The 27,370-nt window shown below is 37.6% G+C and overlaps 3 protein-coding genes across 3 annotated transcripts in view; 2 read left to right on the forward strand and 1 right to left on the reverse strand.

Annotated features, from left to right (window-relative positions):
- Nucleotides 1-27,370, reverse strand: part of tkv (thickveins) — a 929,476-nt gene that overhangs the window by 896,845 nt on the left and 5,261 nt on the right. The gene's annotated exons all lie outside the window — the stretch shown is intronic.
- LOC137240727 (probable cytochrome P450 4ac1) lies at nt 1,334-17,002 on the forward strand. The gene is made up of 8 exons (XM_067767352.1): nt 1,334-1,586; nt 6,662-6,865; nt 6,956-7,037; nt 7,099-7,199; nt 12,238-12,487; nt 12,828-13,045; nt 16,441-16,749; nt 16,821-17,002. The coding sequence occupies exons 1-8, from the start codon at nt 1,379-1,381 to the stop codon at nt 16,982-16,984; spliced, it is 1,536 nt and encodes a 511-aa protein (XP_067623453.1). The 5' UTR covers nt 1,334-1,378; the 3' UTR covers nt 16,985-17,002.
- LOC137240728 (uncharacterized) lies at nt 17,928-23,071 on the forward strand. The gene is made up of 3 exons (XM_067767353.1): nt 17,928-19,949; nt 20,017-20,152; nt 20,209-23,071. The coding sequence occupies exons 1-3, from the start codon at nt 19,671-19,673 to the stop codon at nt 20,523-20,525; spliced, it is 732 nt and encodes a 243-aa protein (XP_067623454.1). The 5' UTR covers nt 17,928-19,670; the 3' UTR covers nt 20,526-23,071.

Here is a 27,370-nt window from a genome sequence, read left to right on the forward strand (position 1 = left end):
ATCATTTACACACATATATAAAAAGCAACGAAGAGATACTCACAAACACATGTCATCATCAGCCGAAGTAGTACTCACATATACACACGCACATGACTACAAACGACAAATATACATGTATGTGGCTGGTAACCAAGCATGAAATTCGCGAAATTACTAGACCTTAGCAGAAATGGGTGAACGAGGAAACCGAGAGTATAAAAGCAGCGCAATCTGAAGCATGACTAATCAGTTTGATTTAAACACGCTATTGGTTGTGAAGTAAGAGTTACTGTGAAGTACTCTAATAAAGACCATTTTGCATTACTGAATATTGGAGTTATTTATTCAACAGTTTAGAGATACGAACGTTAGTGAAAGGTTTCAAATAAGAGGAATTTCCCAAAATTCGTTACAATATGTTTAAGGGGCAGGTAAATTTTGAAGTTCAAATAAGAAAACGGTCCTTATTAAAGTATTACTTTTCAAATCGTATACTTCACAAGTACTTAGTACAATGATTCTCACATCTTTTTTATCTTCGGAAATTGGTTTCAATATTTTAAGTACCCGGTATTTTTTCTTTCGACAATTTTGAGAACCCGATATTTTCAGCGTGATTCCTACAATGATTCATTATCGCATGCCTAATACTCAGTGAAATCTTATCACAATTGGAATATTCATTTCAAACAACCCACAAAGTAGCGAAGCCGCAAAATAGATAACCTTTTACAGCAAAGTAGTCTCGTTGTTTGGGGTCATCACTATCTTATGTTAAATGTGTTATCAGTAACAGAAGCTTTTGGCTCATTAATCCTTATAAAACCAGTACACCCCTAATAAAAAAAAAAATAATTTTAAGGCGCGATAACCTCCGAAGAGATCTAAGGCCGAGCTTCTCTTCCAATTTGCGTCGTGCTCCTCTTGATTTTCCCTACAAATTGGCCGGACGGGACCTACATGTTTTATGCAGACTCCGAACGGCATCTGCAAGGCAGATGTGTTTTCACTGAGAGCTTTTCATGACAGAAATACATCCGGAGTGCTTGCCAAACACTGCCGAGGGGCGACCCCGCTTAGAAAAATTTTCTTCTAATTTAAAAACCTTATTTCTAAAATTTTGATGTTGCTTTGCCCGAGGTGCGAACCCAGGGCATACGGTGTGGTAGGCGGAGCACGCTACCATCACACCACGGTGGCCGCCAGTACACCCCTAATAGTGTTTTTTTTTAACATAATTACTATTAATAAAATATTTAATCGGTTAATAAATGGTTTAACTTTTTTTTTTCGAGAGAACCAAAACGATTACAGATTCAGTAATATTTTATTTAGCTGAGTTGCGATTTTGTTTCAACTCGGGCGCTTTACAAATCAGTCTAAGTTAAACACGACAATGTCAATTTTAATATTTACAATAATACTTTCTACATTTATATTGGCGCTTGGATTGTATTTGAAAAGGCTTAATCAAGATTATTATGTACTCGCATTTTGTAGGCGTTTAAAAACGGCGGACGGTAGTAAATTATCTGATAAAGTTTATACTGTGCCGGGAAAAACAATTTTTGGCAACAATTTCGATGTATTGGGTTCAACTCCGGGTAAGTGAACTTTTAAATGACGCATGACTGTGGGAGGTTGCATATGCACATATGTTCTTATATATTTAGATAAGTGAATACTAGGGTGAAATAAAAGAATTTGGAACCGGTATACTCAAGGGTTAGCCGATTTCGTGTTCAACTATGCTTCTGACATAGCTGAGGTATTAAGTTATATTGCAGCGTTTTTCAGGCGGAAGTAGTAGCCGTAACCAAAGCCAAACACTGGAAGCAAATAGCTTAAACTGCAGCCGCGTCACCTAAAGCCAAGCAGCAATTAAGGCAATAATATAGCATAGAACAGCATCTAAAAGTGTGTTAGAGTGTAAGCAATCCCTGAAAAGAATACGGACAGGGACAAGCATACATCTATATTGGGTCCCAGAGCATTTGGGAATAGATGGGAATAAAAATGCGGATGAACTCGCTAAAAAGGTACGCATCCCTCGAAGCTTGCTCCGTAGACATCCCAATTGGGCGAGATTAAGAGATGGCGGGAGCGGCACATTATCGACCAAGCGGGAAAGGCGTAGACCCAATCTCGGGGCTGCAAAGTGTCGTAGATCTTACAACCTTAGACTAACAAAGTTAAAAACCTCCGATAACCTCCGAGGAAATTTGAGGCTGAGCTTCGCTTTCAATTTGCCGTGCGTGATTTGGCAAACACTCCGAGTGTATTTCTGCCATGAAAAGCTAGTGAAAACTCATCTGCCTTGCAGATGCCGTTCGGAGACGGCACAAAAACATGTATGTCTCGCCCCTTCAATTTGTAGGAAAAATTAACAGGAGCACGGTGCGAATTGAAAGGGAAGCTCAGCCCCCGCCTTGAAAAACTTTTGTTTTTAATTGAAAAAACTGTTGTCTAAAGTTTCGATGCTGCTTTGCTCGGGGCGTGAAGCAAGGGTCTTCGGTGTGATAAGCGTAGCACGCTACCACCAAACCATGCCGGTCGCTACTAACAAAGCTACTCCTATCATTAATAAGAGATGACTCTCGACTCATGGCGTGTATTCTGACTGGACGCTGACTTCTGGCGTCACATGCATTTAAATTAGGCTTGGTCAGTGATAGCAGATGTAAGCAGTGCTGGTTGGACGAGGAAACGATCGAACAAGTTTTAGGCTTGTGCCCTGCTCTTGCAAGGCTAAGGCTCTAGCTATTAGGCGTGATACAGCTGTCTGATCCACAAGCTGCACGTGATACAGAAAGTTTCCAATATTTGCCAAATGGACGGAATTATTTTATAACATACTTCCTGGTTTTTGATATGGTTTTTTAGTTTGGTCGTTAAACAAACTTCTGGTAATACTACAGACTCATTCAGTCTATGTGAGGTACTCATGGCCCAGCCTTAACTAAGCTATTGAAAGCTCTAATGGACGAACAAAGAAATTATGGGAATGCAAACCTTATTAGAGAGCTGGATTAGTAACTCTTTGGCTGGAAGAAACAGTGGGTCATTCGTAAAGTAACGAATTGAGAGCATAGACTAACCCAGCGGGGTGAATAATGAGGAACTGGCGGATTGAAGCTGTCCTTTTGTGTTTTTTACATTCTTATATATTTTCCGCCTGTAATACTCTTAACTTAGACTTTCTGAACTAAATAATATTTAAGGCCAGTATTATTTTAACGGAACCAATTTTTTGGTCACCTTACTAATTGCACTGCAGTGAGAGTACTTGCGGTTGTCATCACAGGTCATACCAACAAACTCCATTTGAATGAAAACTCATCTTTAAGAATTCATGAGCTTAACACCGGCTTATAATAATTGAATTTCAATTATTATGTTTTCTAAGAGAAACTGAAAAGAAAGAAACATTTACTGGCATATTGCGATGGACCCAGAGACTCATCGACGACTCGACTCATCACTATCTCTGATTAAGATTTCTGGGCGTAGGCTTTTTCGATAGCCTGGTAGAGATTGAGAATGTGGATCTTTCACTCCTACTTAAGTTCATCAGAGAAAGCAAGTGGTTCGTTGAGGACCACTAGGAAGTAATGTGGTTGGGCGAATGCGCCGCACTCACTGAGGGCATTCACAATGGATAAAAATGTCTCCGAGTGGAAGTGTGGGAAATTCAAACGCACGTCATCTTAACCTAACCTACTAATGACCCAAATTTTCTATTTTTTCCAAAAGGGTCGAGTATAGCAGTGTGGCACAGTATATAAGTTTTCGGAAAGATTTATGGTCCTGCGGTTAAACACCAATTAATAATAATAACTCGATGCTTATCTACCCTTAACACCTAGTACTTATGTAGGTGTGCTACTTGATTGATTCCACGTAGTTTATACTATTGCAACGAATTTTGGGGAATTCCGCTTATTTCAAAGCTTCTGCTAACGTTCGAATCGCTATACTGTTTAATAAATAACTCCAATATTCAATAACGCAAAATTGTCTTTATTAGACTACTTTGAGAGTACTTCACAATAACACTTATACTTCACAACCAATAGCGTGTTTAAATCAACACTGATTAGTCATGCCTCAGCTTGCGCTGCTTTTATACTCTCAGTTTCCTCGTTCACCCATTTCGCCCAAGTTCTAGTAATTTCGCGAACTTCATGCTTGTTACCAGCCATATACATGTATATTTGTAGTTTGTAGCCACATGCGTGTGTATATGTGAGAACTACTGCGGCTGATGATTACATGTTTGTGAGTATCTCTCCGTTGCCTTGTATGTATGTGTTTTAATGATGATTGATTTGTTTACGTACACAAGAGTGGCAGCTTGCTTTATTGTTGTTGTACCTTTATTTAATAACAACTTAGTGATGTTAAAATTCGCCACACTGCGCTCCACCTAAGTCTGCTCATCCCGATCAGACAACTCTCTCGATCTAACTGCTGCTAGCATCTCCAAATGAACTACCCTTCTATTTCGTGGTTTCCCAATAGTTTGTATCATCTTCACAACTTTGTACGGGCCTTCCCAACTGCACCAAAATTTGGATGGAACACCTTTCCGCCGGTGAGGGTTGTATAGCAGTACCAAAGCTCCCTCCATGAAATCTTCCGAAATATTGTTCTTGTCGTACCTGTGTTTCATCCTACTACTCATTATCCTGGACAGTTCCCTCACACTCTGTTGTTTGGCCAATGAACTACTTCGCAGAGCTTGATTTTGACGGATTGACTTTGCATCATCAGTATAGTCTTGACGGTTCACAACAGTAGTGCGCCCTTGAAACCACCTTTGCATTCTTTCTGCGAAATTCTTTCCTTCATTTTAGTTCGTCTATTTCGGTTTGTAAATGCAAGTGTTTTTCCGGCAGTTACCTTCGGTATTGATTTGTGTGTTCCATTCGTTCCACTAATCTTTGCCCGGCCTCATTGCTTTGACTTTCGTGGTATTTGTCGAGTCTCCTCCACCAGTACTCGCTTACTGCTGAACCCGTTCTCAAAACTGTAATTAAGGGGTACATCCTTGTTCTTATATTGCATAATCCTTCTTTGCATGTCGATCTTGATGCCATGGTCAACCAAGAAGTCCACTCCCAATATCACTTCATCGACAATCTCCGCCACAACGAATTTGTGTAGAACCGTGACCTTTCCAATTAAGACTTTACATATCACTTCTCCCTGGACTTGGTTATACTCGCCAGTGACCGTACGCAATCTTGCTCCAGGTAATGGTGGCTACAGCCCCTTAGCCCTGTTTATAGTATTTGTGCTGGATATGTGGTAATTTGTCATCAATATTCCTGTGTTGAGGTAGCCAGATATAAGACTGATACTGAAGTATTGGGCCATCTCATTGCAATATCTGTAGCATTTAGTGATCGACTTTGTGTTGGTGATACATCAGTTCAAGGCCTTTGGTGCGGCCTGGTTGTCTGAGAAAATAAACACATGTTTCGCACCTTCAGGCAGAAGTGCCAAATGTATTGCTGTACTGCAGATTGCTTACATTTTCGGTTAATATACGCTAGAATGGTCGGGAAGGGAGAAAGATAGAAAAAATACATCGCATCAAACTTAGAGTCATCGGTGAATATGTTGGTGGCACACTGAACAGTTTGTTGTCTAGTGGTTCAATCAGTGTCTTCATTAGAGTACAGTGCTCCGAGCTCCTTGGTATCTAAAAAGTTTATGTATGTTTGGGACGGTAATTTCTGTTTGGATTGGACGCTGTGATATGGAGGATCTACCACCATAGCGAAAGTAACAGGTTCATATACTGAAAAAGGTAACATTAAACATGAAAGTGGTTCAGAAAAAGTTTTTCAAAACGGGATCGCCGGTGGTTTGTTAATACTCCGAGTGTATTTCTGTTCTTTGACGGAGTCGGTATAAAAAAACTTTGCTCTATCAGTTATAGAACCGGTTGTTGGTTTTGTTGGAACTTTCACATCAGCCCCATTTAACTTGAATTGACCCAATATTACAACGATATTGCTCACTTATGTATATTCAAGCTTTCGTAGCATAATCTGTCAAGGCGAAGCAAAAAATATATCGTTACACGAATGTTCCTTGGCCCGCAATCTAACTGACTCCGAGTGAAAGTCTTGCTAATACCATGGAAATAGCCTTAACCTATCATCAAAGCTCTGCAGGATCTGTAGCTGTCTCTTTCCAGTTTATAACGTTAAAAGCACTCCACCGGTACCTCTATTCGACAATTGTCACCGAAATCATCTAACGAAAGCTTCAGGCAACATGTTGCTTTAGCTAGATTAGACCACAGGGATGTTGATACCCGAAGGAGGTCAATTAGGTGTTCTACATGTCTCTCCCAACTCAGTGGAGGTCTGCCATTTTCTCTGATTTCAAACTGCGATGTCTAATATCATGAACAAGTCCTGCGAAGAAACGAAATTTGGTTTTCTGTATAAAGGGAGAAGGCTTTAGGCACCTGAGGGGCGTACTTATAACCACAGGTTTATCAAAGACAGCAGTTGTAAGTGCTGGTTTCAGGAAGAAACGGTTGTGCATATTCTTTGCTTGTGGTCTGCGCTCTTCAGGAATAAACCTCAAGTAATACTATGAACACTTTCCGGTATCTCCCTCTCTCTCTTAAATTTCAAATTTTTCTCTATTCTCATTACAGAGGATATATTCTATTGGTGTCGCGAGCTCTATCAACACACAAAGGGTAAACCGTATCTTTTAAATTTCTACAAAACTTGCATCTACTCCATAACGAGTCCAGAAGATGTGGAAGAAGTTTTCCAGAGTCAAACTTTAATAAAAAAGGGAGTAATTTATGAATTGGTACGTCCATTTTTGGGCGATGGACTATTGGTGAGTTCAGGTAAGTGGGAAGTGAAAATCCATTTCAACGAATTAAGTGCTTGGTTATTATATCGCACTTACCTTTTTAAACGGTTTTTCTCCTTCTTAGATCAACTTTGGCATAATAGACGCAAATTGCTAACACCAGCTTTTCACTTTAATATTTTACAAAGTTTTATAGAGGTTTTTAAGTAAGTTTAATTTAAGCAAATTAACTGTAAAATATTTTTAAATATTTTTTGGATTTTATAGAAATGAAAGCTCTAAGCTCGTACGATTGTTGCACTCTCAGCTAGAACAAAATGTGAATTTAAACGATGTAATACCGCCATTCACTTTGAATTCGGTTTGTGGTAAGATACATACATACTATTCGTCGTGTAAGTAAGGAGGGTCACTCTGTTTTGGCTGTGGGTTCAAAAACACACGATTTTAGAAGTTGTTTTCAGAATGCACTTTCTCAAATTTGTTTGCAACAGAAACGGAAAAACATTGTACATGTAGTCAAACTAAAAGGAAAAGTGAAGAAAATGGCAGAAGTAGCGAACAGAACCGCATGAATATGACTGTGTTCGAAAATACAAAGATTTCCGCTCCTACTCCACAGCTTATTTAAGAAGTCATCAATTTATCATTAGTTGGCGTTTAAACGTCTAATAGATTTTGGCCGTTTTGTAACAAGTCACGCCAACTATCTCTGCTTCACGATAGCTGATGCCGATTGGGAGCACACCAAGAGAAGTCAAGTCTTCCTCCACCTTCCTCTCCCATCCCAGTGGAAGTCCCCCTCATCGTCTGCTCCCAAAAGCGGATACAGATTGAAATACTTTCTTATTCGGAGCGCCTTTGTCAATTCGCAACACATGCCCTAGCCAGTGGCGCCTTTCGAGTTTTATTCGTTGCACTATCATTATATCTGAGTAAAGCTCATACAGCTCATATATATATACCGTTTTAGATACTCGCCGTCATCATCACGGCCAAGACAATAAATATTCCAAGAGCCGTCTCATCTTCTCTCAACACCTTCTATGTTGAGCGACTTGATGGCGGGTACGACTTTTTACTCAAAGGCTTTTCCGAATCACTTTTAAGAAGCAATTTAGTTTAAAAGAACCATTTCTAAAGCATTTCCATTTGAGTTGTTACTTGGCCCAGGATTAAAAGCTCGGCTCTTTGGTAGGGTAGAAAAGTACTGTGCAAGTAAACAATCTTTCCGATCCTTCCTAATATATGTAATCACCTCTGTGATCGCACCACAAGTAGCTCATTCAAATTTACATAGTATGTTATTAATGTAGCTCACTCCGATTTCCTTTCACCGTACCGGTGTTCCGTAGGATAATATCAGTCGAATAATCGCTTAGTATATTTATGACGTTGCCTAATATTGTTGTTATTATCTTTATTGTTTGGATTGTACGCTCTGTATTTAGCATCTAGTTTAACTTAGACGTCGAGACGACCTCTATGTTGAACTGGCCGGTCAATAAAGTTCTCACATAGACCGAATGTGTCCATAGTGCTACCAGTGTTAGCAGACTTTGTGTGACGACTAAATGGAAAACCCCCAATTATACGCCAGGACTTATGTCATAGAATAACTAGATGCTTGAGCCTTGACCTCGCACTTCCTACATCTACTGTTACTAACGAGGCGTAACTTATAAGCATGTGGTGCCAGAAGGCAGTGTCCTGTTAGTATGTTTTTTCGTGAGCCTTAAGTCTACACTCGATTCATCGAGTGCTGCATCCTCCTTTGCCAACCCATCGGTCTTTTCGTTATCGATGTTGATGGCCCTTTACCGGATGCAGATCCGGTACGTTCCGGTACCAAGCCCGACCATATCGGGAACGATTTGTTATGACCACATGCGACCTTCTTGGCCATACAGCCCTCCCACCCCCTTGATCAATGACGAGTTCGGGGTCGCCAGAGCGTCGGCTGTTAATGAAACAGGATTCGCCACGAATAGGTGAGGTTGACAATTGTGTTTGAAGAAGCTACATATATATTGCGCTGGCAACCTGAAAGTCGCCTCTTACGACAGGCATACCTACCGCGGGTATATTCTGAGCCCCTAACCCGCTGGGGGTGAGCGAAGTCCCTACAATGCTTCTTTGCACTCCACGACACTTCTTGGCGAAGTACTGTTTGCGATTATAATAAAAGAAAGTAAGTTAAATCTTAAGACATTTGTACGGCTGTTGAAGCGCACTAACTCTACATTGTTGGGATTTACGCTGAGCCTCGTAGTCTCCGCCCATCTATTGTCCTTTCTCTCTGCATGATAACGTTGATGTAGTTTGGGCACAACTCCCAACTTCAACCCGAATTTCGTTAAGTTCACATAGTATGCTGTCAATAACACAAGGCCAGAGAAATGTGGAGAGGTCGCCTCTCCCAGTTTGACGCTTATTATTGTGGAACGACTCTATGACGTTTGCAATAGGTAAAGTTATACTAAGGGCGGTAAATGGCTTGCTTTCAAGGAATGTCTCTACCCTGTGAAAGATTTCACGTAACACATCTTGACATACACATAAAGGGACCGTTAATTTCCCAATCATTAGAAAAAGGGACGATCAACATTGAATGGGAACTTTCTCCGTTTCCCATATATGCGGGACCAATTTTTACTTATGAAAAAAACACGAGCCAGTCACTCAACTAATTTAAAACGGTCTGTTCAGTAGCCTTCCTCGCGAGCATAATTCCCAGTTCGCTGTTTTCCTGACATAGGAAATGGCCACGGAAAATATGACGCTGAAATGACTCTGCATAGGCAGAGTATAAGATCTTCCAAGTACATACAACTACCTACATTGCCAATAAGTTTGAAGCCATTCATGAAGACAACCGTGGGCTTTAGATCTTATGAGGAGACTTTGCTCATTCGTGGATTTCTAGAGAGGGTGGGTATAGCATCATCTTGTCGACGTAAGTTTTCAGAATAGGTCCGTTGAATACTGGTATGATCAAATCTATTGTCGCTCCAGGGAAGAACTGAATTCAACCCAGCTTCATTATTGCCCTTGCCTGAAGTTTACCAAAGAGGTATTTATACTAACTTAAGTGCTCCTGATATAAGCATTTCGGCTGACCTCTACTGCTGCTTCATCAGTTATAGTCTCTCTGCTGCTGACCTCTACATATTTGTTTCAGGTGACTTATCTGTCTAGGATAACCCAGAAGATTTTAGCCTCCAGTGAAAATTAAAGCCTAAATCTATTCAAGAGTGGTGATATTTTGTTGCGCTTGGTGTATATAACCGTTTCAGTCTTACGTGAATTTAGTATAAGGCAGCTTTCATGTGACCAGTGTCCCAGGAGGTTCCATGCAATCTACAACAGCTCGCCTAGAGGTTGAAGATGTTTTCCAGTTGCTTTTGATTCTAGTTTAAATATAACGGTGTTCGATGTTAGGTAGAGACCTAGCAAACATTGAAGATAAAGATTACAGGAAGATTGCATAACTAGCCCTATTCTCTAATGTTAGAGGAGACACAAACAAAGACCTAAATATCAAATTGGGATAAATTATAGTTCTCCAATTGAACTGAAATGTGTTTCTTCTAATGGGATCGAAATATGAATTGAATTTGCATTAGTTCTCTTATCATTACAGATTCGATGACTTGTGTAGTTTCCTAATAATTTTCTCGAATCGAGATAACACAAGTTATCTAACGTGCCTACATACAAATTCTCTGGCGCTATAGAACGTGTTAGCTGGGTATAACACTCCTCCTTGGAGGGACCCCTGCTACACCAACCGAATAATAGAGGAGTCTCTATGACTTGATTGGATAATCCTTCGCGAATTCCACAGGTGACCGATCCAGCTGCAAATCTTATAACTTTAAACGAGCAATTCTTGTATATTTGTATAGCCGAACGTTCTCGGGAACGGCTCAACCGATTTAAATGAAATTTGGTACAGAGATAATGTATCACCTTCTAAGTCTTTCTACCTATGTGTTGCCTTTCAGAATGTTTCACAAGGTTGCCACCTATTGGAAAAAAATTGCATGAGATATGCCGATATGGGTATCAAACGAAAGGTATTTCACTCCGCATTACAATAGGGATATTTTTGAGTAGGGTTGCCATTTAGGGTTGCCACCTATTCGAAATTAAAAAACAATTGCATGAGATATGCCGATATGGGTATCAAACTAAAGGTATTTCACTCCGCATTACAATAGGGACGTTTTTTAGTAGGGTTGCCATTTAGGGTTGCCACCTTTTCGAAATTAAAAAAAAAATGCATGAGATATGCCGATATGGGTATCAAACGAAAGGTATTTCATTCCGCATTACAATAAGGACATTTTTGAGTAGGGTTGCCTTTTAGGGTTGGGGTAGTTAGACGAAATAGTACTCTACTTACTCAAATTCTATTAAAGCTTTAAAGGAGAACATTAAAGTTAAAAATCTTCGTAAAAAATCTTACACATGATTCGACTTAATTTTCTTAACTTCACACACGCTAATAAAATGGAAATGCAATATCAAGGCACCGTGGCAAATTCTAGCATAATATATTTAAATGTATTTTTTTGGCAAATATGAAATGAATAATTGCAATTTCTCACAGATTACTATTAGAAAGATTTCTCACCATAGCAAAAAAATATCTCGTCATGGTAATTTGCTACTGTCTACCGTGGAACACTAGAGGCATATGTTCAATTTGAAAACGACATCTAACCATTTAACTACTTAGCAACAGATGGCGCTTAGGGAAGTAAGTTGACATTTAATTAAATTAACTGATAGTTGTCATTCGTGAAATTTACAAGTTTTTGGAATGTAATAAAATTGTGAGACTTATAGTATATAAGTAAAAAAATTTTTGAAATTAATAATTCGACGCATGAAGATACTCGACCTAAATAACTTAGTTCTCGATTTTACCAATTATCATAACAATCCCTTATACCAAGGCTGGAATTACCCATTTCAAATGTTTCATTCCAGTTCATTTTGCGGTTAGTGTTTGATATGTTTTTGAAATATATTTTTAAGGAAATCAAATATTAGTAAGTAAAAATATATAATATATGTACATATAAAAAAGTAGAGTTTGATTAATGATGATATGTAGAACAAAGTATGTTATGCGGCATACTCGAAGATTGCTGAGCAAAGCTCGCTTGCGAATAGAATTTGTTAGTCTTTATATCGTTCTATGTCAAAATTCCAAGCTATCTCCACAAAACTGCCGTTAGAATACGAAGAGAACTTGAAAGGTTTTGTTCCACATGTAGAGTATATTCTGGATTTTGAAAAATTTCCATTCCATTAAAAGGAGATTCATAAATATTCAAATTTTAACGCTTCTTTTTTCTCTGCAAAACAGTTATTTCATAACCCATCTCATTGCAGAAACCGCGCTTGGCGTATCCTTGGATGACATACCTGGCAGCATGGAATACCGTAAGGTCATACACAACTTAGAGTTGGTGATGGTGCAACGTCTCTGCAATCCTTTAATGTATTATGAACTAATTTTCCGGTTGTTCGGCAAACATACGCAATTTTATAAAGATCTTAAGATAGCACACGACTTCAGTAGTAAAATAATCAAAAAGAAACGTGAAGAGTTTCGTACTAAACAAATTTCAACTAAAGTTGAGTAAGTACAAATTTTCAGTTTAACATTTAGGAGAGTTTTCACCACCTTCAGTTAGTCACTTATCTGTAAGGTATTGAAATTCTCGTCTTCTTCATACCAACTGAGGTGTCTGTTAAGTGTAAGGCAAAAGTGTAAACAAAAGTTAGCTGTTTTGTTGATTTTCGTGTATTCATAATATGATTTTGCGATTTGTACTACAAAATATTCACAATTATCGATATAAACGAAGCTATATGAAGGATTGCTATCCAACAGTAAAATTCTAACTTAACTAGAGATGATGAAAATGGTTTTTAGAGCGGTAAAATTATATTAACAAACATTCTCCATTTCATCCTAGCAATGAAACAGGCAAACGTCAGCGGCACGCTATGTTGGATACACTGTTGGACGCCGAGTCTAAGGGTGTTATCGATTTTCAGGATATTTGTGATGAGGTGAACACATTTATGTTTGAAGGTTATGATACAACATCAACTTGTCTCATTTTCACGTTACTCAATTTGGCCATACATCAAGATATACAAGAGAAATGCTATCAGGAGTTGGAAAACTTTGGTGAGTAGTGTGTTGGTTGGTGTGTGCGAAACGGTTCCCAAATAGTCCTTCAGTAATCTAGAAATAGTCCAGAAAAGATTTCGAACACAGACCCCGACCGGTCCCGAAGTAATCCTCAAATAATCTAAAATACCTTCCGAAATGATTCCGACCACAGTCTCGAACTGGCGCAAATAGTTCCGAAATAATCTCGATATGATTTTAAAAACATATTAAAAAGTATTTCGAAATGGTCCAAAAATTATCCCAAATAGTATCGTTGCAATCCGGAAATAGCCCTAAAACGACCCCGTAACAACCACCCGCTGAAAGCTGGAAATGGTACCGGAAGGATTCCGAAACTATTGTGTAAGTAACGAGTAAAATATTTTCCGCAATTATTTAGACCAAAATTTATATGAACCATGAACCCTGTATACATACATATATTACGATATATGGATGTTTCGATGTCGAAATGATCAGATGTTGCCTTTCTGACTCAACATATATCGATGAAACTTGGCTCACAGATAGCTAACACTCAAGAAGAATCTAGGTAGTGTATTTAAGTTAGCCCGAAATAGCACCGACATTATCCCGAAAACAATCCCATAAATATCCGGAGATCCGAAATGATCGTAATCATCTTGAAGTAGACCTGAATCGTTTAAGATCACAATACAAAATTATGATAAGAAGAATAATCCCCAAATTGTATCCAAGAAGTCAAACAAAGATTTTTAAACAATCACGAAATAGTTTTGTGCAAACCAGCATGGATTTGTGGCAGCACGCTCGACAGTTACCAATCCTTCAGTCTTTACTGAGGATTGCCATTCTTGTTTTCGTAATGGCCTTCAGCTTGATAAGATTTTAAGTTTCTCACGTAATCCTCATTGAGAAACTTTCATTCACGGGTTTTCATACCAGTATCTTCAAATGGATAAAATCATATTTACATAACAGGAGTTGCATGGTTGATATAGATGGTGAATTCTCGGGTCCATTCACTGCTACATCGGGTGTGCCACAAGGTAGCATATTAGGTCCTTTATTATTTATCTTGTTTATTAATGATATTTCTTTTTGTTTCAACTTGTCTAGATTTCTCTTATATGCCGATGATCTTAAAATATATTCTGAAATAAGAGACCCGCGTGATTCATCGGCGCTTCAAAGTGAACTTAATAAATTCTTTGATTATTGTGTTATGAACAGACTTTATATAAATTATTAACAAGTGTTTCAAAGTGACTTACTCTAAAATGGTCAAACCTTTGGATACTTGCTATTGTTTGGCGGACTCGTGCCTTTCTGAGGTTAAAGAAATTAAAGATCTAGGAGTGTATTTTGATAGTAAACTAAATTTTACTACTCATTTAAACTAAATAATTACTAATTCTTTTGGAACACTTGCCTTCGTGAAAAGCCACTCCTCTAATTTTTCAGACCCATATACCTATAAGCTTTTGTATTCGGCCTTTATCCGTTCCAAGCTGGAATACGCAGCTGTCATTTGGAGATCATACCATTCAGTCCATAGCAATCGTCTGGAGAAAGTCCAAAAGTGCTTGTTCGTTTTGGTTTACGCTCTCTTAACTTTACTGAACCAATTCCGTCGTACGTTGCTCGTTGTCGATTAATTAGTTTGGTATCGTTATCCGATAGGAGCATGCTGTTATCGGTTACATTTATTACTGATCTTTTCTCTGGCAGGATAGATTGTCCTTCCTTACTTCAGCTAGTTAACTTTAATGTGCCCTGCCGAAATTTTTACGGAATTTTGTTGTTTTTCGTGTTGGAGTTAAACAGTCTATGGCGCTAACGCTTCCTTGGATAGAACTATGTCTGATTACAACTATTTCTCAAATTTTCTGGATTTAGATTTAACGTATACCAAATCGGTTATACAGTCCAAACTAAAAACTTTTTTTAAGTAATACTTAATTTACATTAGTTGTACTATATTCTTCAGTGTCTGCTGTATATTAGACATATAAGTATGTAAATAAATAAAGCTTACTTGATCCCGAAACGGTTTCAAATTAGTCCCGAAATGACTCCCGGAGTCAATCACGAAATAGTCGTCGACGCAGTTCCAAAATTATACCGAAAACCATCCCGAAATAGAACAGACCAACGAAATTTCCGTTGTGATCCTAAAAACAGTCACGCAATTATCCCAAATTAGCCCCTAAATTATCGTAAAATCATCCTGGATGTGACACTGTCCACTTTTACACATTTGTTTAGGCCTCAATTTAAGTGACCTAGATACCAAAAATTGCTAAACTACGATGAGTGTAACCCTTTTACCAAATACATATTATTCATCATCTGCAAACATTTCCGAAATTACTTTATCTGTTTAAATCCAGTACACCTGATATCACTCTTCAAATCAAGTTATAACGCCTGTAATTTATTAAAAAGTTACTGTTCCGAAGGGTTGTAGAGCCCTACACCCTATTTTCAAAGAAATAAAGCCAGAAGACATTATCTATATCCTTGTGAAATTTGATACAAAACGATACAAAAGTAAACGCTCTCAGGGGAGGCGTGGGACCACACCTCTTCCAAAGAAGAGTAGTCTGTAGTCAGATTATTGGCTATCTGCGTGCAAAATCCAAACATTCACGTTCATAATATTGTAGCGAATATTAAGAAATTCATCAGTAATTGGCGCTTAACCGGTTAAGCGATTTTGGCCGTTTCGTAAAGTCACGCCAGATATCTCTTTTTCGCAATAACTGACGCTAATTGGGAGCACCTTAGGCGGTCAAGTCTTTCTCCTCATGCCTCTCCCAACTCAGTGGAAATCTTCTACTTCCTCTGCTACCAAACTGCGGTGTCGACTGAAATACTTTCTTGGCCGGAGCGTCTTCGTCCATTCGCATAACATAACCTAGCCAGCGACGCCTTTGGGTTTTCTATTCGCTGCACTGTCGTCTTATCTGGGGAAAGCTCATAGAACTTCACAATTGAAATTATACGCCTACTTCACTTACACCGTTTTAAAATCAAACTGCTTGAATCTTCCTTAGATTGCGCTGCTATTATACTCTCAGTTGCCTCTTTCGCCTATTTCTCCCAGCCTTCTCGATTAGTTGCTTATTTTCTTCTCTCATCCATCTGCATCTCATATTCCATGTATACATGTATATCTGCAGTTTATGTAAGGTCATATGGGCTCTTTATTGGTCTGTACATGCGTGTGCAATGTCGTCTGCTCTCTTAGCTGCTGTGTAGATTTATGTGTGACTGTTTTCTATTTCATATATATGTTTAGAAGCAATCCATGTTTATGACACCATAATTACAATGGTTTTTTGGTTTTTTAAATGTAAACAAACATTTGTGCGTTTTCTAAGACAGATTATAAAACCAGTAAATATATGTATATCTATTTCCAGATCTTCAAACACTTTGCATTTACGACTTTAATCAGCTACAATATTTAGAGCGTGTAATAAAGGAGTCACTACGTCTTTATCCCTCCGTACCCTTTATAGGACGTCGCGTTATACAGCCAACAGAGCTCAATGGCGTTATATTGCCCATAGACACAGAGATAAATATACATATTTATGATATAATGCGTGATGAGCGTCATTTTCCGGATCCCTCGAAATTTGATCCAGATCGATTCTTACCCGAAAATACAGTTAGTCGACATCCATTTGCATTTGTACCTTTCAGTGCGGGTTCGAGGAATTGTATAGGTAAGTGCTGTATATGAAAGATATTGAAACTAAGCAAATAATTTTGTTGATCACTAATACTTCACTTGCAGGGCAAAAATTCGCAATGCTTGAGATCAAGTCTATACTTTTGGGTGTTTTGCAGCACTTCCAACTCTTGCCTGTGACGACTTTAGAAGATATACGCTATGAAAATGGTCTGGTGTTAAGAACTAAAGAGAATATTTTTATTAAATTGGTTAAAAGAAATAAATAAGAATTTAAATTATTTGTACTTCGAAAAGTCTTACGATTCTTTAGGTGTGGCGAGATATTCGCTTTATGATAAGGTTCCTCGGTGGTCTATAGGAAAGATACAGACTGATAATGACCTAGTTTGGAAGAGATAATTTGCATCGTGTGCAGGTTCCCCTTATGCTAAATGGGAATTAACAGATTCCGCGATTTTTGAGGGATTCTTAATCATACACTGAACGAAAAATTACAATGTAAATTCAACATTTCGCCACGTTAATTGCAATGTAAGTCAAAAATTATCAATTTTCGTGGGAATAATGCTTAATTAACGTGTTAAATTTGCAGCAGAAATGTCGAATTAACAATGTCATGTTTTACATTATAATATCAATTTTCAACGTTAAAACTACATTAAAACTTATACATTCGAAATGACATTTTTGTTGTAAATTTCTCATTGGACCATGTTACTTTAACATCAAAAAATGTTAATAAAAGTAAATTTCTATTTTCGTTGTCATTTCCACATCCTTTCATGTTGTTTTAACGTTAAAAAATGTTAACAAATTCAAATTTCCAATTTCTTTATCATTTCCACATCGTGTCATGTTGTTTTAACGTTAAAAAATTTTAATAAATTAAAATTTTCATTTTCGATGTCAATTCGTCATCGTGTTTTAACGTTAAAAAAATGTTAAGGTCTCACATCTGTAAAAGTACATATGTATATCAATTCGGCGTGTAAAGAGCAAAATAATATAAGAAAATAAAGTAAAAATGGAAAATATATTTGTGCTGGCTGAAACAAATTACACACTGCCATCGTCGGAGTCAATTTTGGAATTCGTGCAAGAGGATTGCGGCGATATCATCACTGAAACTGCTGAAGAGCAAATGTACGATGGCGAAGCAAATATGAAGGAGTTGCTCGAATCGCTCAACTTGGGAGATACCTTCAAGGTGTTTATTGGTAAGTATTCGACATTACTCGAAATTAAACTAGCTTAATGTTCAATTTTGCGAAAACAGATTGCGGTTTCACATACGAAAGACTGAAGTTTATAAATGAGGAGGATTTAAAAGCAGTTTTTCCGGGACAAGCAAACATTGGCCTAAGGGGTGAATTACGTGAAAAAATTTTTATGTGGAAATCGAAACCTCCTGGAACCAATTATGTGTTGGTTGATGTACCGTGCGTGTTGTTTACTCAAACCACTTGGTTAAAACTATAAACTTACTGATGTTCTTGATGTGGCAGTTTGACAACGCCCTTAAGTCGGGAAACACATAGTTGCCTAGAGTTCGGGACCGAAAGTAGGCGAGGGCTGGGCACTCGCAGAGGAAGTGGGTAACCGATTCCTCGGCACCCTCCTGTCTACAGCTCCTACACCTCTCATTGTAGGGGATACCCATTCTACTCGCGTGCGGGCCAAACGGCCAGTGCCCTGTAATAGTGGCCGTGATTCTGTGTATTTCCTGCCTAGACCTATTTAGTAGATCATCGGTTCTTTTCTGGTTGTACTATGGCCAGATTACTTTGGTGGTTCTCCAGGTTTCCGTAGAGTACCAATCACGGATTGCTATTTTCCTAAGATAGGTGAGAATGTCTCTTTAATTGATGTGAGTGGTCGATGCACCGCGACTGCTTCTGTGATGTCTAACGATGCTCCCGCCTTTGCTATTTCATCCGCTTTTTCGTTGCCGTCAATGTTCCTGTGGCCGGGTACCCAGCTGAGTGTGATAGCTGCCTGGTTAGATGCTTCACGTAGCACCTCTTACAGTTGTCGACGGCTTTTGAAGATGTGTACGGTGATTCTAGCACTTTTAGCGCCGCTTGACTGTCGGAGTATATGACTACCTCACCGTCTATCCGGTTCTGCAGCAGGAGGATGCAGGCCCTCTCTATTCCTTGCAGCTCTGCTTGGAAGATGCTGGCTGTGTTTGGAAGGCGGATGGGGATTGCGACATTTAGTTGGTTGGAGAAGACACCTGCGCCGACGCCGCAGTCCATTTTGGATCCGTCAGTGTAGAGTGAGGTGACCCCCTCCCTGCCAACTTTGTCGGCCGACCAATCCGTTCTAGAGGGTATCTGCACCTTGTAATTTCTGTCGAAGATCAGTGTTGTTGAGTTTCAGTGTTTATCAGTATGTACTATAAAACGTTTTCAGTTGCGGGAGACACCACAAACGATTGTACCAGCAAAGTCTAACACACTGACCTGGATCAATTCCCAGGAGATTTCCCATAGTTCATCTTCATCGCCATTGTCACCTCAAAGTGGACCGGTATGTGAGTTTAAAGAAATATATATTTGCAGGCTTACAGCCTCATTAGTTATAATGTAAAGACTCACTTTCAACCAAGTGAAACCAAATTCCGATCATATAATCTATTATCTTATGTTTTTTCTTACATACATAATGTGGGCCTTAGTTTCTAATTTGTGAACAACATCATTTCCCAGAATATCATGGATATACCCAAATCGTCAAGTTTTGGAAATTGTCTGCTGAACGTATACGCTAAGAAAAAATCTCTTTGTCACGACGATAGAAAAAAATTACTCAATTTAATAACAGAATATTATTAGCTACCAAAGGAAAACAAATATAATAGCTGAAGAAATTACTGAGATTTTTCCAACGGAGAGTAAACCCATATACTACATATCAAGATCGGACGCACGAAAACCAAATCCAAGTGGCATGTTATGTAATAGGTTCAACAACTTAAATCGTAAAAGATTGAAGACGGATAAATTAGCAACGACGACGTCAGAAGTTGATTTAAAAAAAATAGACATTCATCCAAACATACTTTGTCAACAAAATAAAATGAGGTTTATGAGTGGCGATGAAAACGATTCAATGGATATGTGGATATCGACTCACGAGTTCCGCTGTAGTGACAATAAAGCTGCAACAGGTTTAAGTGATGTTTTAAATAGATTGCCCTTTTATAAACAGGCCTCCGGGGTGAAATATGTACGCCTAACATAAAGCTACATTTAGATATGTATATGCTCAATTTTTCTTGTTTTTTTGTATGTAGACTGAATATGACAAATTCAATTTGATGAACAAATGGGAAAGAATGAAAGAAAAACTTAACAAAATTTATAAAGATAATATTAAAGATAAGTACTATGCAGAACTATTTCTATCGTTGGAGCCATCTACGGACGAAAGTAAGTAGGGGAATACATAATTAGAAGTTGTAAATGCATGTTCTGTTTCCTTAAAGGTTCAAGGGATTGCATATTAATAATGCTGCTGAACACTGTCTTGAAGCCGACTGCACGAAATATATCAATAGTTGGAGGTAAAACTATTATTAACAAAGTAACAATAGGTTACGCAATTTTAAGCAGCATTGTTCAAGTAAAATGTACTAATGATTTGCAACGAGTACAAGAAGAACGCGTGAAAAATTCATTACAAAGAAAAACCACGATACAACCATATGTTATAGTTATTGGTACCGCTATCAAAACCTTAAAAGAATTTTATACATGTTTCGATAAATGTTTGCTAAACTTAGGTCCTTCATCACTGCTTTAGATACGTGTTTCAAAATTTTTCACGTGTTTCATTTAAATTATCCAAACGAATCGATTTTAGTATGGCATTTTTTACAATATCACGTGTATGAAATTTCAACACCACATGACATTAAGAGTTCTGCATTAACTGAATTTCTAAGTTATTTCAAAGACTAAAATAAGTAAATATGAGTTCTGTAATTTTTTGTTTTATATGCAAAGCCAATTTTGATGAGCTTACAGTTCTTACTCGTCATTTTAAATTGATGCACGGACTCGGCCTTAATGATAAATTTCAATGCTCATATGGTACTTGTCATCAAATTTCAAATTCAAACTTATCCGCATTCCAAAAACACTTTCGAAAGCATTTACATAATAATTATGCAGATCAATATTTAGATATCCCCGGTACTATGGAAAATAGTGAATTTAAAAAATTAAGAAGTGATGCATTTCAAAATGGGAATGGTTGTACAACAATGACTAAAAACTGTAATTTCGAAAATTGTGAGCAAAATACCAACTTTAATGTAAACAAAACAAATATTTGAAATTTGAAGAATTTTCAACTGGGTTACACGCGAAAATTAATATGACTAGGAAAGATATTTTATCCATACAGGAAGGAGTTTCGGCTATAACTTCAAGTATAACAGAGCCAATTAAAAATACAGGTTGCAAAGACCTGTCGGAATCGGAAAAGGAAACATTTCTTGCTTTAGTTAACTTTTGCGAAAATCCTTTTGCGAATATAAAATCAGAATATAAGCTATTTAAATCCATGTCGGAATCGGACTGTTTTGCTAAACCAAAATGTTTCAATGTCAATAATGAAATATCAGAAGTTATAGTAAAAGGTAGATGTACATTAGATGAAAGCAAAGTGCAAGGTTGTATAATGCCGATACATTTTCAGATTCGCAAATTCTTCGAGCTTCCTTCTGTTTTAGATACTGTCTTAAGAAATATGGAAATACTTTCTAAGGAATATAACATAACTCATTTCATTAATTCCACTAGCTTTAAAGAAAAGGTTCAATTCTATAATGGCAAAATTATTGTTACGTTTTTTATTTATTTGGAGAGCTTTGAAATAAATAACCCTTTAGGCAGCCATGCTGACGTAGATTAAATATGTGGAGTATATTATTCATTTCCGGTTTCACCACAACATCTCTTATCGAATTTAAGCTACATATTTGCAGCTGCTTATTTCAAAAGCAACGATCAAAAGGTTTTTAGCAATGAAACCATTAATTGAAGAATTTCGAGATCTTGAGGAAAATGGAATGTTAATAAAAACTAAATCTGGTTTCAATCAAGTTCATTTCGTAATGTGTAACGTACTAGGCGACAATTTGGGTCTTAACGATATACTCGGGTTTACGACTTCATTCTCTTCAAATTATTATTGTCGTTTCTGTAATACATATCGGGGCGAGATGATGCGTGACCTTGTGGAACATCCAGAAAATATGAGAACGGAAGATAATTATAACGCTGCATTAATGAAAAACGATGCTAAGTTAACCGGGATAAAATCCAATTGCTTATTTAATGAGCTAGCGACTTTTCATGTAACAAAAAAATTGTCTGTAGATATTGTTCATGACTTGTATGAGGGGCTTTGCAGATACGATATATGTGAAATCTTAAAATACTTTTTTCCGAAAAACAATTTTTTTCGATTGAAACCTTCAATTACTGAAAACAAATGTTTAACTATGGAGAAAGTGAAATCGGTAATATGTCCCCTCCTTTGGACCTCCTCCAAATTACAAGCAACAAAATAAAAATGTCAGCTCGTGAAATGATGACATTCATTCATTTTTTCCCTCTTATTATAGGTGATCTTGTTCCCAGAGAGGATTGTGTTTGGGGTTTTTTTATAACTCTTTTAAAAATAGTCGATATTTTGTTACTAAGTAGCTTTGATGATCAACTACTCGATGAACTGAAAAATTTTGTTAAAAATTACAACGAGGATTATATGAAATTATTTAAAAAACCACTTAAGCCAAAGTTTCACTTTATGACCCATTACATAAGAATAATCAAAGCTTCAGGCCCTCTCAAGTGTTAATGGAGCTATAGATAAGCATAAGGAAGCAAAATTATATGCGAAAAATATAACATCTCGTAAAAATATATCATATATTTTGAGTATAAAAGCTTCATTAAAATTTAGTGCTTTCCTTAGACAACATAAAGATGGTCTGCCAAAACTAATCGAATGTAAAAAGAAAATGTATTTAATATTGAAAGTTCCAATTACTTCAACTCTTTAAAAAATAATGAAGAATTAAAATCTTTTTTAAAAAATTGTTTAACAACAAACCATGTAACCTATAAAGGAAGTAATTATAAAAGAGGCTACTTTGTAGTTAAAACAATAAATACAAATCATATAAATGTATATGAAATTTTAGATATAATAATCAGCCAAAATACTAATATTTACGTTAGTGTTAATGAGTACAATGTATTGCATTTTTCTAAACATTATCAGTCCTATACTGTGGGTACTAAGTGTGAATTATTTGATGTTATGAAAATTGAAGTTTTTACAGGTCCACCTTTTCATTTATATTTTTTACCTGATGGTAGTAAAATGGTTAGAAATAAGGTATTTTAGGTAAATATATTGCGATAAAATGCAATAAATATAAATGATAATAAATAAGTAATGAATTCAAAAGTAAATTTCTCACTGTGTTTTATTTAACATTTTATCTTATTCGTTTTACATTAACCTCATATCATATTAACATTAAAACATGTCAAGCTAACATTATTTTTCATATCAATCTTACGTTGAAAAAATGTTAATATGACATTTTTCATATCAATAGTACCTTATTCTATAATCATTTTCCTACATTTTTATTATCTTATCTACATTATAGCAATGTTGACTCTACGTTTTGCACTTATCACATCATAATGTAAAATTAACATTGTCAAAATATCAAAAGTAACATTTTGTAACGTTGGACGACTTTTGTGACCGAAAAATGTTAATTTTACGGCGGTTTCACGTACGTTTTTCGTTCGGTGTAGCGATTTTCATTAGTGACTTTGGCTAGACAATTCGAAATACAATTTAAATTGCAGTCACGCTTACAAATAATAGCAATCACAGCTCTTCTTACGACAGAACAACTTCCCCCAGCGGGTTATGGGGTCAGAATATACCCGCGGTAGGTATGCCTGTCGTAAAACGCGACTAAAATACCAGATTCAAGGGGCTGTGTAGCGCAACCCTTCAGGTTGCCAGTGCAATATATAGCTTCTCCAAACCCAATTGTCAACCTCACCTATCCGCGGCGAATCCTGTTTCACTAACAGACGAGGCTCTGGCGACCCCAAGCTCCTCATGGAACTTGGGGTGGGAAGGGAGGGATGGCCTGAAGGTTTAACGTGACCATATAAATCGTTCCCGAGATGGTCGGGCTAGCACCTTAATGGTGCTGTGTTACCGGAGCGTACCGGATCTGTATCCGGCAAAGGACCATAAGATGGAGGAATCAACTATCTAGACCTCACGATAAATATTGATAAAGAAGCCAAAAGATTTAACTATGACATATATGGAAAGCCCCCGGCCACCGACACAATTATACACAATACCTCAAATCACCCCCAACAGCATAAAAACGCAGCATTAACACACTTGGTACATAGACTTAAAAGAACACCTCTTACACAAGAGGCATATAAGAGAGAACTTGAGGTCATTATATATGACCGCTGCAAACAACGGATATAAAAAAAGCACTAGTAGATAAGCTCAGAAGGACAAATGAAGAACCAAAAAGAAATAATGAAAAGGAAAATAATAACTGGACGATTATGACATATACTGGAAAAGCAACCTTCGGATGCCAGCATAGCTACATAGGACAAACAGGACGGCAAATAAGAACGAGGTTCAGGGAACATATTAGAGATTACAACAAAAAAATACGGAATCCAAACATTATACCCGAGTCTAACTTCGCGAATCACATGGTCGAGAATGAATGTTCCCCAGCAAACATCAATAAAACAGTTAGGGTTCTTCACATACAAGCAAAAGGCCGACGTCTCAACGTACTCGAAAACATGGAAATCTACAAACAGAAAACATTCGATGGTAGAATAATAAACGAACAGATAAACACAATTTCTGACACAATATTCGAGCCTTTAAAACTTGTTTACAAGAAAAAAAGTAATCACACAGGTACAACCACCAAAAACACACAACAACAAATAAATACAAAACAATTAACCCACCAAAACAACAACCCCACAAAGAAGTTCAAACGACTAAAATCACGGATTTTTACCTACCCCAGTCAGCCACACAAATCGATTAGTAAACCATCCTCGGTTCTGAATGAATACACAGCATATACACATAACTAAATATACACAAGCATCAATTTTGACAATACCTGCTCATGTACCTACGAACTATAAATACAGGACAAATGACAACAACAGATCAGAACGAAAATCGACACTGATGATGGCACAACCCCGACACCGGTTTGTCTCAAAACCAAATTTGACAAGGGATGGCGGAAAATCGTTCCAATATAGACCATAACATCGATAACACTCCCCAAATCCTTCGGGGAGCAACCTTATCGCTACAACAACAACAACAACAGAACAGCTAGCTACGTAGCAGTTTACTTCGACGACCATTGTCACTTAGACGCAACACAAATAAAACTCTCTGTGGTTCATACAATAACATCTAATTGTTCCTGTGACGATGGCAGTGATTGGGTCTGTCATTGCGATTATTTGTAAGAGTGATTGCGAACCAGTTTCCGATACCGGCAGAACCAGTCACTTCTATTTTCTCGCAGCTGTCACTACGAATTACTGTGGTTTTTCACTCATTGTGACCAAATCACAGGTATAGGAATAAGTTTTCAACTTTATTGTTAACCTAACATGCATATATGCATAAGATTTCAACCTTATATTCGGAGCTTAGTTTTACCAGAATAAAAATTAATCATATCGGAAAATCACATTCCTCTTCTACTTTGAATTGCGATTGGCTTCCAATAACGTTATTATCTCTAAAAGTCATTGACGGCACACCAGTGGGTTAAGGGGCTAATAATATTCCCGTGGAATGTATGTCTGTCGAAGAGTCTACTAAAATACACAGACCAAAAGGGTCGAGGGTTCAAAAAAATTTTTCCCGGATAATGAATATAAGACCGGAGTGTTTTGGTACTGTTGTTGTTGTTGTAGCAGTGCTTCGCCCCATCCAATAGGTGTGACTGGTCACAAATTGTCATCAATATCCTCTAACGGGAGTCCAAGGAAACTTGCTGTTTCAACAGGGGTGGACCATAATGAGAGGGGTGTTAGAGGCGTTGGTTCCACATTACAATTGAAGAGATGGTTGGTGTCATGTGGAACACATTGCAAGCGGGGCATACATTTTGTATGTTGGGGTTGATTCTGGATAGGTAAGAGTTTAACCTGTTACAGTATCCGCATCGAAGTTGAGCTAGAGTGAAGGGTATTGGTCTTTCAGTACAGGGTTCACCAGGCAATTCCTGACATAAAGATCAGACGCCTGTTTGTGGAGTTCACAGAGGACCTGCTTGTGTTTTTTGGCTTCATACGGCTGTGTTCTCATGAGATGACTCCTTAAGCCCCTGGGCGGTGTTGGCTCATTAATCATATGTCTGTTGGGATGCCCAGATTTCTGGGTATTCAACAGGAACTGTTTGGTTAGCATTTTATTTCTCTCCCTGATTGGGGGTATTCTCGCCTTATTATGTAGATGGTGTTCTGGGGACATAAGACAACACGTGGCGGTTCTGAGGGCAGTATTTTGACAGGCCTGTAGCTTCTTCCAGTGAGTAGTCTATAGGCTTGGCGACCATATCGGGGACGCGTAGCATGCAATCGGCTGGCCAATTGCTTTGTAAGTGATAACGAGCGTTTCTTTATCTTTTCCCCAAGTACTGCTAGCAAGAGATTTCAGGATTTTATTACGGCTCTGGATTTTCGGTACAATTACGGCTGCATGCTCACCAAAATGTAGATCCTGATCGAACGTCACACCCAAGATTTGGGGTGTAAGACAGTGTTTTGGTACTAGCACCTTCTGATAGTAGTCCGAAAGGCAATTTATTTTTATACAGTGATTAAATAATCTTGGGACGCAACAACGATAAACTTCAAGAGGAGATTAATGTCGACCCTCTCTTCCAATATGTGTTGTCCTCTTTCTTAAAACGGCTTCTACTAAGTCAGACACTTTTTTCTGAGAAAAAATCAAACCACAGCAGAAGGTGGACCCCGTTTACAAAAAAATCAGATGAAACCTCTCATGTGGTAAGAGCGTACTACCTCTGATAACGACAGCTACCGTAAACGATAAGTTTATGTAGAAGCAATTAAGTTTAGGGATTCAAGGAGGCAAATTACCATTAAAACTCCCCAAAGCCTTTAAAAGTGTCTTTATAGCTACAAAAACAACAACGATACGTTTAAAATAAAATAGTTGATTTTGCGGTTTCATTATTTGAATTTAAACGCCCCGCCACTTTATAGCGCCATCTATTGTTCGATAGTCAAAGCAAATTATATCTATCCTCTTTGCTGTGAGCGGAATTCCAATTGGCAGCATGAGAATGAGCATGTGAAATGAAATCCAAGAAAAATATGCAGGGCATCAGGGTTGTCAGGAATTTTTTTTTCGGACCCAAAATTCATTATACAAAATAACCAAAAATGGAAAATAACCAAACCTTCAAAATATTATTTAAATGTAGGGATTTTGATGGACGTGGCAATACTTTTGCTGGGGCAATATTGCGTAAACCAAAATCTTATATG

Source organism: Eurosta solidaginis, chromosome 2 (assembly GCF_040869045.1).
Source record: "Eurosta solidaginis isolate ZX-2024a chromosome 2, ASM4086904v1, whole genome shotgun sequence".
NCBI lineage: Eukaryota > Metazoa > Arthropoda > Insecta > Diptera > Tephritidae > Eurosta > Eurosta solidaginis.

Bases quoted from the DNA above. Each gene is read 5' to 3' on its own strand.
- LOC137240727 (XM_067767352.1), top strand. From the start codon at position 1,379: ATGTCAATTTTAATATTTACAATAATACTTTCTACATTTATATTGGCG. The intron at 1,587-6,661 runs GTAAGTGAACTT...TTCTCATTACAG, and splicing joins TGTATTGGGTTCAACTCCGG to AGGATATATTCTATTGGTGT. The intron at 6,866-6,955 runs GTAAGTGGGAAG...TCTCCTTCTTAG, and splicing joins TGGACTATTGGTGAGTTCAG to ATCAACTTTGGCATAATAGA.
- LOC137240728 (XM_067767353.1), top strand. From the start codon at position 19,671: ATGTTATGTAATAGGTTCAACAACTTAAATCGTAAAAGATTGAAGACG. The intron at 19,950-20,016 runs GTACGCCTAACA...TTTTGTATGTAG, and splicing joins AGGCCTCCGGGGTGAAATAT to ACTGAATATGACAAATTCAA. The intron at 20,153-20,208 runs GTAAGTAGGGGA...GTTTCCTTAAAG, and splicing joins GGAGCCATCTACGGACGAAA to GTTCAAGGGATTGCATATTA.